This window comes from Nelusetta ayraudi, unplaced genomic scaffold (genome assembly GCF_046127955.1).
Source record: "Nelusetta ayraudi isolate G7.1 ecotype Tasmania unplaced genomic scaffold, CSIRO-AGI_Nayr_v1 ptg000011l, whole genome shotgun sequence".
Taxonomy (NCBI): domain Eukaryota; kingdom Metazoa; phylum Chordata; class Actinopteri; order Tetraodontiformes; family Monacanthidae; genus Nelusetta; species Nelusetta ayraudi.
The window spans coordinates 7,082,501-7,097,500 of NW_027466061.1; the positions used below are offsets into that span (position 1 = coordinate 7,082,501).

The 15,000-nt window shown below is 43.0% G+C and overlaps 2 protein-coding genes across 5 annotated transcripts in view; both read right to left on the reverse strand.

Moving 5' to 3' along the window:
* The window catches only part of LOC142884584 (glycine receptor subunit alpha-2-like), an 8,486-nt gene extending 5,886 nt beyond the window's left edge, over nucleotides 1-2,600 (reverse strand). The window contains exons 1-3 of one of the 2 annotated variants that reach the window (XM_076020337.1): nucleotides 2,155-2,600; nucleotides 1,372-1,499; nucleotides 460-527 (exon numbers count right to left, since the gene is read on the reverse strand). In XM_076020337.1, coding sequence (XP_075876452.1) covers nucleotides 460-527; nucleotides 1,372-1,499; nucleotides 2,155-2,210 — 252 coding nt within the window. In that variant the 5' untranslated portion in view covers nucleotides 2,211-2,600. Of the gene's footprint in view, nucleotides 1-459; nucleotides 528-980; nucleotides 1,500-2,154 lie in introns of those variants that run through there. The other variant, XM_076020338.1, reaches the window with a different exon arrangement.
* Nucleotides 2,601-4,182: 1,582 nt separating this feature from the next.
* On the reverse strand, nucleotides 4,183-14,230 carry aifm1 (apoptosis inducing factor mitochondrion associated 1). Of its 3 annotated transcripts, XM_076020334.1 has the most exons (20): nucleotides 13,949-14,230; nucleotides 13,081-13,211; nucleotides 12,807-12,927; nucleotides 12,167-12,310; nucleotides 10,904-10,978; nucleotides 10,688-10,759; nucleotides 10,507-10,584; nucleotides 9,981-10,108; nucleotides 9,755-9,885; nucleotides 9,085-9,175; nucleotides 8,912-8,996; nucleotides 8,750-8,826; nucleotides 8,211-8,319; nucleotides 8,000-8,107; nucleotides 7,824-7,912; nucleotides 7,602-7,742; nucleotides 7,075-7,217; nucleotides 4,969-5,093; nucleotides 4,683-4,873; nucleotides 4,183-4,591 (listed from the first exon to the last, which is right to left on the reverse strand). In XM_076020334.1, exons 1-20 carry the CDS (start codon nucleotides 14,031-14,033, stop codon nucleotides 4,520-4,522), a joined length of 2,196 nt encoding a protein of 731 aa, XP_075876449.1. In that variant the 5' UTR covers nucleotides 14,034-14,230; the 3' UTR covers nucleotides 4,183-4,519. The 3 variants fall into 3 exon arrangements, with proteins under 3 accessions (XP_075876449.1, XP_075876450.1, XP_075876451.1); XM_076020335.1 differs by lacking the exon at nucleotides 10,904-10,978; XM_076020336.1 differs by lacking the exons at nucleotides 10,507-10,584; nucleotides 10,688-10,759; nucleotides 10,904-10,978 and having other exon boundaries at nucleotides 13,949-14,229.
* Nucleotides 14,231-15,000: the final 770 nt, after the last annotated feature.

The window sequence follows — 15,000 nt, forward strand, 5'->3', positions numbered from 1 at the left end:
AAATTTGCTCCACTGCATCATTTACAATTGACTTTACTTCGCAGTGCACGCTGGAACATTAACATAATTACATACATGTGATAATTGTTGAGCTCCTCAGTTTGTCCATGTTTCTCCTTTTAGTTTATTCACTTTTCTATCAATACAATTTTGTATTGGTCCACCCAAAATACAACTTCTGTCGACACCACTAGTGCCACCGTGCTAAAAACAAAACTTTTTCACAATTTTATCTTGCCATAAAGCTCTCTGGCTATGTATCTACTGAAGTCGATGTATTTTCTGTCCCGTTTAATGTCTTGGATCTATTTAAATGTCTTGGATCTATTTAAATGTCACATGCTGGCCCGTTAGAATAACCTTTCATATCTGATCCAAAAATCAGAGGATAAGGGCAGGGGCCTTTTCGTGTAACCTCTGAGGAAACGTCCCAAAAAGTTTAACGTGAACGTTTCTCACCATCGTAGTTTCAGTGATGGATCCAAAGCTGTTGATGAAGATGTTACAGGTGACATTGACTGGAGGACCTGGAAGAGACAGAACACCGTCAACACCAGTTTGTTTTTTATTATTTTTCTCACACCACTGATGATGTTTTCCAGAGGCTGCGTCCAGTAATTAAGGCTGCTAAAAGAGCAGAGTGTTCTCACAAACCAACATCTGCTCGTTCTCTTCATAATGTGCCCTGATGTGTCCTGATAAATAATCTCAGCCAACGTAACCAGGTGGAAAGTGTGCTGTCATTCCAGAACGCTCCCATTAGTGTGGTCCATCTGTCGACCGGTGAAACTTTAAATATTTCAGCACCAATCATTTATTGATTCTTCTTTTAGTTACATTAGTGTATATATAGATAATCAGCTGGGATTTACCCAACATGCACTTGTCGAGGATGTGGAGCAAGTATGAAATATAGATGAAACGTGACCCCTGAGACCGAGGGGGAAGTGTGTCAGAGAGAATCTGCCGGCTTCACTCACAACAAGGGGCTGGAGATCGGCTGGAAACAGGCCTGTGGGGTACCGTGTGTGGGTAACTGCTAGTTTCTGACAAAGAAAGTCATCTGAAGGAGAAGGCTGCGTGAAATATCTCATGACCCGGGGCTGTGGGTCAGCAGGAAACAGTAACAACACACGACAAAGATGGAGAAGATTTTTTTTTCTTTCAAATCAAAGTGAAAGGAAAAACCGAGCGTCTTGTGTGAAAATATTGCAGCCTGCAGCGTCTCTCACTCCGGCACCCATCTGTGGATGGTTAGTGCTAAACCACTGAGCAGATTGCTACGCGAGATGAGCAGCACGCTCCCTCACACCTGTTCTGAGGCGGGAGGTCCGCCCACCGCGGCCGCCAGCCCGCGTGCTCCGTCCATACCTTTGAAGTTGGGTCTGATGCGAGCGTCGTAGCCAGATGTGCGTCCCATCAGCTTGTCCAGGAAGTCAGACGGAGAGGGAGGCTTGGTGGCCCTGTTGGGGAGCTTCATCTCCTTAGCGAGCGCAGACCTGCCAGGTGACATCACACATCACACACATCACATTTCTCTCTTTGCCACAATAATCAAAAGCTTAAATTTTCTGATGAGTGATTTTTTTTTTCTTGAGGCGATGCAGAAATCTGTTGAGGTGTTCAGAGTCAGACACATTTCAACAGATCCTCCGTGCATTTGTGAGCCGTCTTGTAAAATCAAAGTTTAAATTATGAAAGCAAGTTTAAATTTATTATTATGACCACAAAATAGTCACATTAATTCAACAAGCTAAAAATAGCCACGGTGATTAATCCATAGTGTAATATTCTCTTGATTTAGCATTAACCAGAATAAACCAAAAACAATTGCTCTCGTTTTTAGTCCAGAATGTTTTTTTTATCTTAATTTTTACACTACAGATTTTACTTGCTGCTTTACTTGCTTTAAATTGCTGTCTTAGTTATTGGTGACAAAATATGACATGCTTTATTTCAAGAAACAGGAATGTTGCATGCATGCATCTCTGTCAGATAAGTGCAACCTAATGTCTCAGAAATGCAAAACAATAGCCAAACTATCAAATGGAGTGAACACACCATCAAACACACACCACAAACAGACAGTCTCACTTTCTTCCTTTAAACAAGTTCAGGGAGATTATTGTACAAAAGCCCTTAAATGTCTCTTACCTGCCCTGCAGAAAAATGATAGCCAGTGCCCACAACGCAAAGACGTGCAACAGCATCCTTAGTAGTGAGGAACAGAAGACATAAGAGCAGAGTGTGTGGAGGGGAAAGCAGTGACAGAAAGAAGTGGCAGAGGAAGGGTTGTTGCAGCTCCGGTCAGGCTGTCTCCAGGACTCAGTTGAGCATCCCTCCCCTCTCTGCAGGTGTAAAATACAGCAAGCTGCCGCTGTATTATTCAGAATCCTGGGCAAGTTTTTTTTTTCTCTCTCTCTCTCTCTCTCTCTTCTTCCTCTGCCTCTGTTTGTGTGGATGACTTCAAGCTTTATCTCTTTTTTATGGCCATATGCATGTTCAAGAAATTACTGCAAGAATATTTAAAGAGACAGGGACATTTTTTATTTTAAGGAAAGTGGTCACCGCGGCTCTCTGTAGCTCTCAAACACATAGGACTGCATGTAGGTTGCTTTATTTTTAGAATAAACATTTAAAAAAAAAAAAAAAAAAGATGATTTTATTAAAATTATTTATATATTTTTTTCTTCATATGAAGACTTTCCATTTATTTTTTACAAGTACCATGTTATGTGCATTTGCAGACCTCCAATTTTGTCCTGGACTTCAGTTGAGCAGTGACTTGTCATGAATAATACAGAAACCTGTCCTATAGATACCAACTCATAGGTTCCAGCAGAAGCACCCAAATATAATGTCCTACTGACATTGATGCTTTGTTGTGCATTCCACATGTGAAAAGCTTTAAAAGACATCACAAAGTATTGATTTATCATAACTGTGTGTTTTGGCACACACTTTCTAAAATGGACCAGGCTAAAGAAGTAGAAGTAGTCAAAGCTCTGGGGGAGCTCATTGAAAGGCTAAAGCAATGTCTATTTGTTCAGGACATTGCAAAGAAAGTGTGGTGTTTTTTCTCATAATACATATTTCTTGTACCAAAAGATCTCTTGCCCCTCATACGCAGACTCATAAATTGCACAAAAATAAAATTCCATTTGATTTCCATACCCATTTCAGATGAAGAGGATCACACATGTACTGTTTGAATACACTGAAGATACACTAATGAAAAGTTGCAACACAACAGAATCTTGGTGGTTTTAAATGTAGCTGTTGTAGCTTTGTAAACTGATTTTTTTTTTTTTTTTAATCATTACTGTAGCATATTGACATGTTTGTAGATGCAGTTGTGTACATTTCTTGAGAGATATGTAAATTGAGGTTGAACTCTGACTTATGAGACCGTAATCACAGCAAAGGAAAAAAAAAAAAAAGAGAGGAAAATGCAGTAAAGGCATCCAGCTTTAATTAAATCAAATGAAACACGTATCTTGTGTCAGCTCACATCCAGGGGTTACCCCAGCAGAGCTGCCCAGCGTTTCTGGTCTAATTCTCTCCATCTTCACATGAGCAGAGAGAGACACAGCAGCTCATGTTTATTCCTCCATACAGAAGGGTAAGTAAGTTGGGTGTAGTGGGGGGGCTGCAGCCATTTATTCATGTAAAATTAATGTCAGAGGAAGCAATGGGACGTTACGGCTGCACGTGTTTCGCCTCACACTTGAGAGAGCGCTGTGCACTTTGCTCTGGAGCCCACAGTGTCAAATAGGATAAGAAATGTGTGAGACGGCAAAAAAACACGAGCGCATTCCTAAGAACACAACGCCCACAGTGGGGAAAAATAACAATGTTTCCGCATGCTTGAACATTTTCACCTCCGGACAAGATAAGTAGGCCAAGCTTCATTTTCATGTCAGTATTTTTTTTTTTTTTGTTGGAATGCACATTTGCTCTATTTAATTAGTTTGTACTTCCGCACACTGTAAAATGTGTGTCAGGTCCCCGACAGGCAAACAGACGTCTGGTTGAACTAACAGGAAGTGCTTTTATACATTTAGCATAATCCGTCTCCATTCAGTTTACCAAACCGTACATAAAGTGCTTTAGCACCATCAGGTCAATTTATTGGTCATCAGTACAGGGCGAGGGTGAAAAATAAATAAATAATCGTATCGCTTAGATTTAAAAATAACTTTTATTGCAGCTTACCTCGTGACAAACTGCTATGATCACACAGAAGAAAGCAAATAGCCACGTTCAATACGATCAGCCTGTTGGGAGAAGCGACAATCATAGAAAAAGAAGAACGAGCAGGCGGAGGAGAAAAGCGACAAACTAAACAGGTACAGCTGATAGAAATTCCAAATATTGAAAAATATTTCAGCGACAGAACGTCATTTGCACTGATTCTCCCAGTTTTAAAGGCTGTATGATCAATGATGTCTCGGTGAGAGCAGCCGTGCCAGAGTTCAGTCTTAGCACGAGGCACAACTCATTGCATGAGCCGTGGAACTTAATCCTCGTGGATGTTGAACAGCTTGGCCACTTCGTTCAGATCCGCGTGTTCCTCTCCGTCTTTGATAATCTACGAGGGACAAAAAAAAATTGTTGGAATGTTTTTTAGGTCTTCACTCAAAGAGACTTTTTTTAAAAACAGCAAAGCGTCTCCTGCGCACCTTTCTTGCGATGGGCATCCTGTTGAAGACGTTCCACAGGATGATGCCCACCACCACTTTGTCCCTCAGGTAGAAGACCACTCCTTTGCCGTAGTCGTCTTTCTGCGCAACTGGAACGGACGCGGGAGACGGCGAGGCCACGGGGCTCGTGGCCGTGTCCTCCGTCTCGCTTTCCGAGCGGATTCCGGTACCTGCAGACACATTTTAAGGAGTTAAGGATGCAAAACTTAACACAGTCCTTAGGTTCTCCGTTTGCTCCTTCAACTCAACAGTGACGTCCTCCTACCCGACTGCTCCGTAGCAGCTTTGGGTGTGTCCTTGGCTGTGGCTTTGGCAAACACTCCCACCGTGGGCAGGCTGCTGTCCACGATTCCGATGGCCTCGTAGCCCACATCTGGTCCCAGGTCACTCCTGGAAGAAGCCACATTAGCCGTTACTGCAAAGAGCTCCACAGAATCAGGCTTTTTCTGCTGGTGCGTGCACTGCCTTTAGGATTGGATACGCAGCCTTTAGTATTATGAGTCGAAAAAACAAACACATTGGGTCTTATTTACTAATATCCGAAACGGGAGCCACTAAACTGCTTGCGCCAGCAAAGAGAGTGTGCGTCTCGTTGGTTTGTGTGTTATGGGTGATCTACTAAGGTCACATGGACAATTGCCAGCGTGTGCAAAAGTGGCAGAGACCGCCCCAATTTAAAAAGAAAGTTGCAGCCGCTCCGTCTCCGGCCAGAGAGAACATGGGACAGCAGAGCGACTGCAAGAGACACGATTGCAGCCACACAACTGTAACCAGGACTGTACAGTGTGAAAGGAGGTGAGAACTGTTGCCTTTGAAGTGCCAGTTCTATCACTCCACACTCGGACTGGTGTCCTGATAGAACACTGGTCAGAGCTGCTGCGTCTGGACTGACAGTAGGCATCACTGGCATGAGGAATTTAAACCATTTTCACTGTATAAAATATGCACATAGAAACTCGCACTGGTGCCAGCGAACGCACAGACTCACACACACTTTGGCAAACTGCTGTTTGTTTGACATGATGTATTTGATTTTTTTTGAGTGATCTATAACAAATAAAGAATCACAAATAATTTCACTATGGAACTCCAATGACAAGTGGCTCTGAATGTGATCGCTCGTGCCTGCAACCCGGTCAGCTGGGCTGTCCAGTGTCCTGCCTTTTACAAACATTGTGAATAAAAACACAAAACTTGCAGCTGCAGTTGCTTTCAGTTTTGGTAAATCACTGTGTGCCTGAATTTATTTGCGTCCTCTCCACCCAGTATTTTGCACGTTCTGCCAGAAACGCCCGTATCTACATATTCACAAAGCTAACAGTGCAAAAGGGACTCGGCGTGCAGCTTTGCACAAGTGATGGTCGCAACCTGATTTGTGCCTCTTCAGTGGATCAGCCCAGTCATTAGTTAGCGCGTCGAATGATGTTTTTTGGCCATTTTTCCGCACAAAGATCTTTAGTAAATCAGACCCATTGTGTCTATACACGGACTCAAATGGCCCTCAACACAAACGCCAAGAGTTCCTGCTCATATATAGAAATGTGTCACACAGCTAGTGTGTGCACGCAAACGGCTGAGAGGCAGGAAGAAGCTGTGAACTACGGCAGCCTCCCCACTGCCACCTGATGAGTTGCGAGCTGGCTGATGACCTTAAGTAATGTCACATCCAACTGGCACTGACGAACGACCCGCTGCGGCCGCTCGGCCCACGGAGGCCGTAGACTCGATGTGGCACCACTAAGCAGCAGCCGGACCCCACGGTCCGTCTGGTTGACGTGCAGAGTGCGACATCAGCGGCCACACAGTCACAGCGTGTCCTCCCGAGGATAAAGTCGCTGATTTTTCAAATGAATTTTGTGAAAATAAATGACAAGCCCATTAATGCTTCAAAGATATTTTTACTGCATCTGTCAATTTGGAACAGACAGTCTTTCATCAGCAGTGTGTTGTGTTTCCAAAGGTGCCAAACACAAACATTCAGACCATTTTCCCCCAATAGGACCAGCGACAGTCCAGACTGCAGCTCAACTTTGGGAGGGGATTTTAAAAAGAAAAGAGCTGAGGAGCGAGGCAGACGGTTGTTGCTAATGTCCTCTAAAGGCAGTTTAAATATTTCAGGACATAATTGCATTTCCAGACTTGTAAGCAATCATGCATGTTCAGGTGGCTTCCAAAAGGATTAAATCCGAGTGCGGAGCAGACTGGTGCATGCTGGTACCTGTTTATTTAAATCCATGCAATGAACCGGAGCAAACGACAATGCATTTTTTCATTTCACTTTACTTACCCGTCCCAGAACTTGCTGCCCCAGCACTTGTTTTTGTCCAAAAAACAGTTTGTAAGCATTAGTAGCGAGATAGGAAGCACCTACCAGAACATAGACTGGTGCCAGTATGGTTTGTTGGCTCCTGTCATGTTTTCTCCTGCGAGTCTTCCGCTCACAACGGCGTGATCGTGGTGCTCCACTCGTCTGCGGCCCAGTCTGATGTCATAGAAACATGATGCATCTCCCGCCTGAAGGCAGACAGCAGGGACTCAGTCAGGAAACAAACGACTGGACGCTCAGACTGAAGTCTGTCTTCAGAGCAGCACGAGATCAAATGGCAAGGGGTCACTTTAAAAACCAACTAAATGTGGCCCATTTCATTCAAAACAAAGACATCCAATTAGAGAGAATTCAATTCAGAAAACTTGATTTATACCCAAGGGGTAATTGAAGACTCCTCAAGCAATACTTCAGGGTACGATGATGCCAAAGTGAAATTGTGATTTGATGCTTTACATGCAGCCTAACTGTCCTGGAGGCCTAATTCAGCTTGTCAGCTTGTTAGAACGACAGCAGAGGATCATTGGCGATGCAGCAGCAGGAATTCCAAAGTTGAACAAATATGAACCTACCACCCAAATGTTGGATCTGGCCTGCAGCTCTGCATTGACACGATAGCCACCAAAGTCAGAGTCCACCTCCAGACCTGCTGACTTGGCAAGGTCAACGTTGGGCTCCAGGCCCACCGCTGCCACAATGTGATCAGTTTTCACCTACAAGGTAAAGCATTAGTTAATCAGTGACTGATGAGCTGCTCAGTTTATACTGAATTTCCACCAAACGCAATGACTCACCAAGCGGCCGTCCTTCAGTTTGATTTCCAGTTTGTCATCTTTAAAACTCACAGACTTCACAAAAGCCTCTGAGATAATTTTTACACCCTCTGGATAAAACAAACAAACAAAGAGACAAGTTATTAGCACAAGGAATGACCAGAAAAAAGCAATTAAAACCTGACGCAACAACCGACCTCTCTTGACTTTTTCTGTCGTCCAGTTGCTGAGATATTCAGGCAGAACTTTTCCCATGTTGCCCTTCTCAGGGAACATCTGGATCACCTCCAGCCCAGAGTCAGCAGCTGAGGTGAACAAGGAAAGAGAGGGACAGACATATGTCCACTTTAGCATCAGATCCGGCTAGAAACAGCTAATCTGCGCAAGCATCAGTATCTAGAGTCATACATCTCCTGCCGAGGGCACAGGCCAGCTCGCTGCCCAGGAAGCCGCCGCCAATGATTGCGACGGAACTGATGTTTCTGGCCACCTTGTCCAAAGACTTAAAGTCCTCAATCTGAGAGAGGACACCAAACAAGGGAATCCAAGCATGAGAGAAAGCTCTGGCATGAGTCAGTCAGCCTGTATTAACTCAAATGACAAAAAATGGAGGCGTTTACACACTGAGCATGACGCCCAGGTCTATGCTGAAGAAGCACTCTGCGGTTTTACACATACAATCAAACTTATTGCTGAAGTTAAACAATCATTTATCATGCATTTTACATTTTAGAATTGACTCTTAAATAAGAACATGTTGTAAGCAATGTTTTTAACATCAGAAAAATATTACATCCCAGCAGATTATTTTACTTATTTACCATTTTGTCACAAACAATGTTCCCTGCATCGACTTCAAAAGCCAAATCATATCAGAGTGCTTCTTGCTGGCAGACAGAAATTCTAACACGAGAAAAGCCATCGCCCCCTTGTGGCTGAACACTGACCTTACGGAACAAAGTTGTCCTGCTCATCACCTCCTCCCCAGCCCTATCAACCACCTGAAGGTTTCTTGGCACTCCACCTGAAGACAGCAGTTTCAATGAATGTGAAGATCAGCTTTGCTTAAAGCCACATTTATTAATGAAAGCTTGTTTTAAATTTCTGACCTGTAGCAATCAGACACTTGTCGTATGAAATCTCTGTATCATCATCCAGCTTGACTTTGTTTCCTCTCACATCCATGTGAACCACCTAAAACAGATGGAATGATGGATTATGTAAAACAAAGAAAAGAAACAAAGACTCAAGTACAGTGAAAAGGTGAAGTGAACAAACTGACCTTTTTGCCAGTAAGAACAGCAACTCCTCCATTTTCTGCACTCTTAAGTTCTTCTGGACTGATGTAAAAAGATGCCGGCTGAAAGTAGATACTGTGAAATAAATAGAAAAACATTCAGTCAGTTTCAAGTCCAGCCTGTATTTACTGAGCAAATGTATGCTTTTAGAAGAGCTGCATCTTGGAAGTGTTAATATCAAATAAATTAAGAAAGGTTGTGGTTATAAATGGTTTATTTTGATAGTGAAGTTGTTTAGTGTGATGCACATCGCAGAAAATCTAAGTTCAACATCAATTTATAATGCATCTTTTAGGACAAAATCATTTTTAATCATTATTATTATTTTGGTTAAAAGTGCATTTTCTTCCCCCTTCCATGTATTGTAATATGTACTGTGAATCACAATACGCAACACAACTGGCTGTTAACATTAATGACCTTCAGCCCTTTCCATTTAAAAATTTACGAGCCTTCTGAGCCTGAACACTCGCAGAATCGTGTCTCTGGGCTGGTGAAGTTCTCACATGCAAGTTACCAGCATTATGTGCAGAGTAGCGGGTTCTCTGATAAACTGGTACCTCTAGGAAGACCTGCCACTAAGATAGTTAGCAGGTAGGGCTGATCCAAGAGCCAACAGTGAGTCAAAATTAGTACAGAAGTTCTGGCACTGACCTTCTTTCCTTTCCGTTCCACTGTTTAAAGCGCAGCGTTTCCGTCACGCTGGGGTCATCGGAGAACCACAGCTCCTTTGAGAGCGGTGGCCTCATGTATGGGGGGTCTGGCTCGTCGGTCACAATCAACACCTGATGGCACAGATGTGAAACAGAGTTGGTGTCACTACTCAGGAACAGGAGGTCAGGCGGAACTGAGGTTGACAAGGACACAGAGTGAGACTGACTCTGGCACCGGGGTCTCTGGCTCTGATGGACCGTGCTGCAGCGAAGGAGGCGGTACCTCCACCGATGAGAAGGTAGGGGGCATGTGAGGGGACTTTGCTAGCGGCAGGTACCAACTCCAAAGTCTCACCTGAAGTTCACAAACCAGCAGGATGGAGAGGAAGCCAGAGAGAGAGAGCAAGAAAAGGAAGAAAGAAAGAAAGCAGGACAGCGGTGCAGTCAGTGTGGGCTGTTTCTCCACACCGTGAACACATGTGGACGATGACTTTAACCCAGTGGAGTGCACGGAAAAAGAAACATCTTTTATGGTGGTAACATTAACCATTATCATTACAAACCCAAACACCTAAACATGAAGACTGGGAGAGAGAAGTGGTCAATGGAAAATCCACAAAAAAAAAAGAAATGGTGTTTGTAAATAACAGCATTTATTTATTTATTTTTTTTAAAAAAAGGGGGCGGAAAAATAAGATCATGCTTGAGTTTGCCAAGGTCCCTGTTCCAAGTCAGGCTGGACTGCGGCCTTACCGCTCTCTGCCACAACTTCTGGCTGCGGCTCTTGTGTCTCTGCTGCGGGGGTCTCTGCTGCTGCTGCTGCTGTGGGTTCTGTCAGTGTGACCGGAGCATTGAACGTTAAGGCACAGTTGCAGCCACGTGAACCCTGCTCATTCCCGTTCCCTGGTCAGACTGAGGCAGACTGAGGGCTTACCGCTCTCCACGCTGGCCGCAGGGGGCAACTCAGTGAGCTCGGCTGGGGAGGGCTCGGCGGGGGGAGACGGTTCTGATCGAGGATCGGCACAAGTTAGACACGAGCTACCGTGCACCGCTCTGAACATCTTCAACTGGGTTCTGTGTTTAAAGAGCCCACCCTGCACCCCACCCCCTCAGATAGAATAAAAGTGTGTTGTTCCCTCTCCAAGCTTACCCTCCTCCTCCACTAATGGTGCACTGGGTGTTTCTGCTGCCTCTTCTGGAGGCGTTTCTGCTAGTGGCTCATCTGCTGTTGAGTGCAAGTCATTTGTGAGGGTTATGACTGAATTGGTCATGGCAAAATTCAAAAGGGGAAAATTCAGGACCAGGACCCATGCATTTTTTCAGTCTCAACCCGAGAACATGCATGCATACATGCACCATAAACCATACCACCACACCACATACAGTATGTGTACAGCTGTACGCAGAGTTTAAAATTATTTCTTGATTGTAAAAGCCAAGTTGTTGCATTACTCTAAAACAATGAAAGAACAAAAGACTAATATCTTTTTAAGACCCAGTTTAAATCACACTAACCATGATGTTGTTTTAACAGCAATTTTTTGTAAATTTGTATTTGTCCACTAGGTGGCACTCTAACATAATTGGGGGTCACAGCAATAAACAATAAGCGGGAGCAACCCTTCAGGTAGTAGAGGTTGTCTGATGGGAGGAGCGCACGCAGTTTTTGACCACGTTGCTGCACTTCGCTGGTTATGTTTACGTAAATGCTAAACGCGGCGGACAGAAGCCAAAAGTCGATTCATTTTTGTGGACACATAACAATATGGATAAAAGTAAGCGTGTAAAGCAGGTCCTCGAAAGAAAGAAAGAAAATAGCCTCCATACATGTAGAGTCTTCATACATGGCAGGCAGATCAAGAGCAACACAAGGAATAATACAATTTATATATATAAAAAAAAAAATGATCAAAATGGTAAAATAAACGGCAATGAAAATACTGAAAAATCATACAACATTGTCCAACAGAAACAAAAAAATATTGACGCCCTCTTAAAACTGAACCAAATCATCTTCTCATAACGGTGGCAAAAAAAATCTTATTTTAGGAAGGTGTCAACACGTGAGCAACAAGTGGCAGAGTCATGCAGAAATAATGATAAATAAAATAAATAATTAGTCCATTTAAGACCTCCAATGCCTTGTGTATAAAGGATGTCACCACCAGGGTGCTTTGCAGAAATTCATTACTCGTCAGACAATTAAGGGAACAGCAAAAAGCTGACCTATTTTTGCAATACCTAGAAATTGCCACTAGGTGTCTGCCATATTATCTCGCACTGTTACCGTTTCTGGTGTATATTTGTATATCCAGTTTGCATTTGAACATTGCGTGGTAGTTCAAACATAGCATTTATACACAAGGCCCTTGTTAAACATGCATGAGAAGGTATAGAAGGCACTCAGTAGTACCTGGAGTCTGTTCCGTTGTTTCAGTGGGGACCGCTGTACTAGCTGGGGGGCTTGGCTCCTCTGGTACCGGTTCTGCTGCAGCTTCTGGCTCTACTGTTGGTTCTGCTTCTATTGCAGGTTCTGCTTCTTTCTCTGCAGGAACAGCTAAAAGTGACAAAATATATCACAATTGTTGTATACTTGCTGAAATGAGTTTATACTACTGCTATTAGCCATCTTCTATCAGTTGTATGAATATGGTTTTGCTGAGAAAAATAGGATCCGAGTAATTTGAAGGAGACAAAGCAAATCAGAAGTAACAATTTTCACTCCTTCAAAGGCCGTTTACAAAGCTGATCAATGTAATGCAGACTCAGCTGCTTTCAGACACAACCTTTAACCAAGAAACGGTTCTTCAAAACAGCCATGTTTGAATGAGAAATTTACAAGACTCAGTGACTGCATAAGATATTGGTCTTATGCTGTAGTCAAGTTCCAACTTATTAATAACTACAAATGAGTTTCAATATAATAAATTCCATGGATATTCTTATTTCCTACAAACTTTTTTAGTGGTTTCTTCTGCTAAAAAGGTTAGTTTATAAATTAAACAGGGAACATTTTAAATATTGTAATGACCCCTTAAAATTAAACCACTCACCTGAAGGCTCTGATTGGACGGTTGTGGCCGGTTCCTGTGTGGTGGCTCGATGTGGTCTTGATGCAATTTCATCAATCCGCTCTTGGTACCGCTTACTGTCTCCCTTGAGAGTTTGGTATGCCTAAAACAAACAAACCAACTTTTCCAACTAACACTGTGAAAAATTCAACATCTGCACAGGAAAGATCCTCCCCTTAAAAACCTTGCCAACATCATCAACATTATGAATACAAATGTCCACACTGGTCACCTCTGCTGTGTTATGCTTACTCACATATACTCCACCGCCAATGCAGGTTGCTCCAACCAAAGCCATGTAGAACAAGTTTTCTTTACCATCGCCTGCCGGCCCAGTGGACATGTGAGCACTGGGTACCCGTGTTGGTAATCTTGCACTGGTCAACCCTGTAATTAATCCCAAAAAGATTTAGAATGATTAAAAGTTGATGCCACACACAAAAGTTCTCCTGGTTTGCGGTCAAGAGGTGAAAAAACTGGATAGATGAATGAATGAATGAATGAATGAATGAATGAATCTTCATTCTGTTTAATTAAAAACGACCATTACACAATTTAAGTTGGAGAGGCTATTATAATTAATGAACTCAAGGAGCCACTTTGCTGGAATTACTCCTCACTCCTGCAGCGAAACAGTACTGTGAGTCCCGAGCCTTAACCTTACGTCACATGGTTAAAATCCTCAGGAGGGAAAAAAGAAATATATATATATATGTGTGTGTGTGTGTGTGCGTGTTTATGGCAAAAGCTCTTAGTTTGCACAATATTGCGTTGCACAAGTGATAAGCACACAGATAGAACTCGAACGTTTTTAGTTCGGTAGAGGGACTGTCAGACATGGGACAGCTGTACCCGGTACACGAGTGTAATGTGCTTATTTGGTTATCATGAAATTATTGACCAGCGCGTGTTATCGTGAGCTAATAAACGCTAGCCCACTGCTTCGGCGAGTCAAACGAAGGTCAGCGGTTCTGTAAGCTAGCTACACATATATTTCTCATCATGTTTGTCAATCTGTCTATATTGTGCAACACCACGGGTTTGCATTACGGACCAGGTTTAAAGCGAGGTCAGCTGATAACTAGACTGCAAGTTGGGTTGTCTGGCGTTAACTTCTTCCTCACCTGTTCTCACATTCTGCCGGCACGCCGTGGAAGAGTGTCTCGCCAGAGGTGCAAGCTTCTTCCATACCGTCCGACATTTCAGCATCGTGCCTCAACTCCGCTGTGAACGGCTCCCGGGTTCGCGGCCGGCTTTTCGGGCAGAAAGGGGGGTGAGTTCGCGGTAAACCTGCGGCCAGCAGCTACGACTGACAACTAGCAGCAGCACCGCGCTACACGCCAAGGCCAGAGACAGGTCATACGTTGCTGAGGGATTATGGGTAGTTAGGAAAGAGTCTGTGAGAGGCGAGATTGGCCACTGCAAGGAGAGCGAGGCGCTACATCCACTGCGCTCCGTGACGCATTTCCGCTAAAAATAAAATAAAATAAAATAAAATAAAAATAAAAATAAAATAAAATAAAATACTACTGCCCCGCCGGGGTCCCTGTTGATTAATAATCACAACATAATTTTTCAACTAAACGGACGTAATTTTACGACAACAAAGTTATAATATTAGTGGTAGTATTAGTAGTAGGACTACAAGAATAACCTCGTAATAATACGAGGGGAGAGTGATAATATTATACTGTGGCTGTTGTGCTCAGAATATTTTCTCCTGCCTTTAAAATTTCCCCTGTTATTAATTTCTTTTTGCACTTCCTATTCGGTTATAGTACATAGAATCAACTATGTTTATATATTTGAATATTAGAACAATCAACAATCAAGACTACACCTTTAAATGCTCCTTGGTAACTGTTGCAAATGCCACTTCTTATTCTTGATCATTGGTGGAGATTCCAAACAGATAAAGTGTCCAGCTGGCCTCCACTGTGTATTTGATAAACTGTAATTTGGTTACAATTGGTTTTCCTGCCAGTTTTCAAAACAGAAGAGGCTTCTGTGGGATCATTCTCACTGAAGAATAGTTCAGTTTTTGTGTATAACAGCAACAGCACAATGTTCAAGAACATTTTATCAACATGTTCATTTTTGGAAAGCCTCTCGATTGATACTGATTTAGAAAATAAAAAAATGTGTTATTGACATTAATTAATAAAATATTTAATGT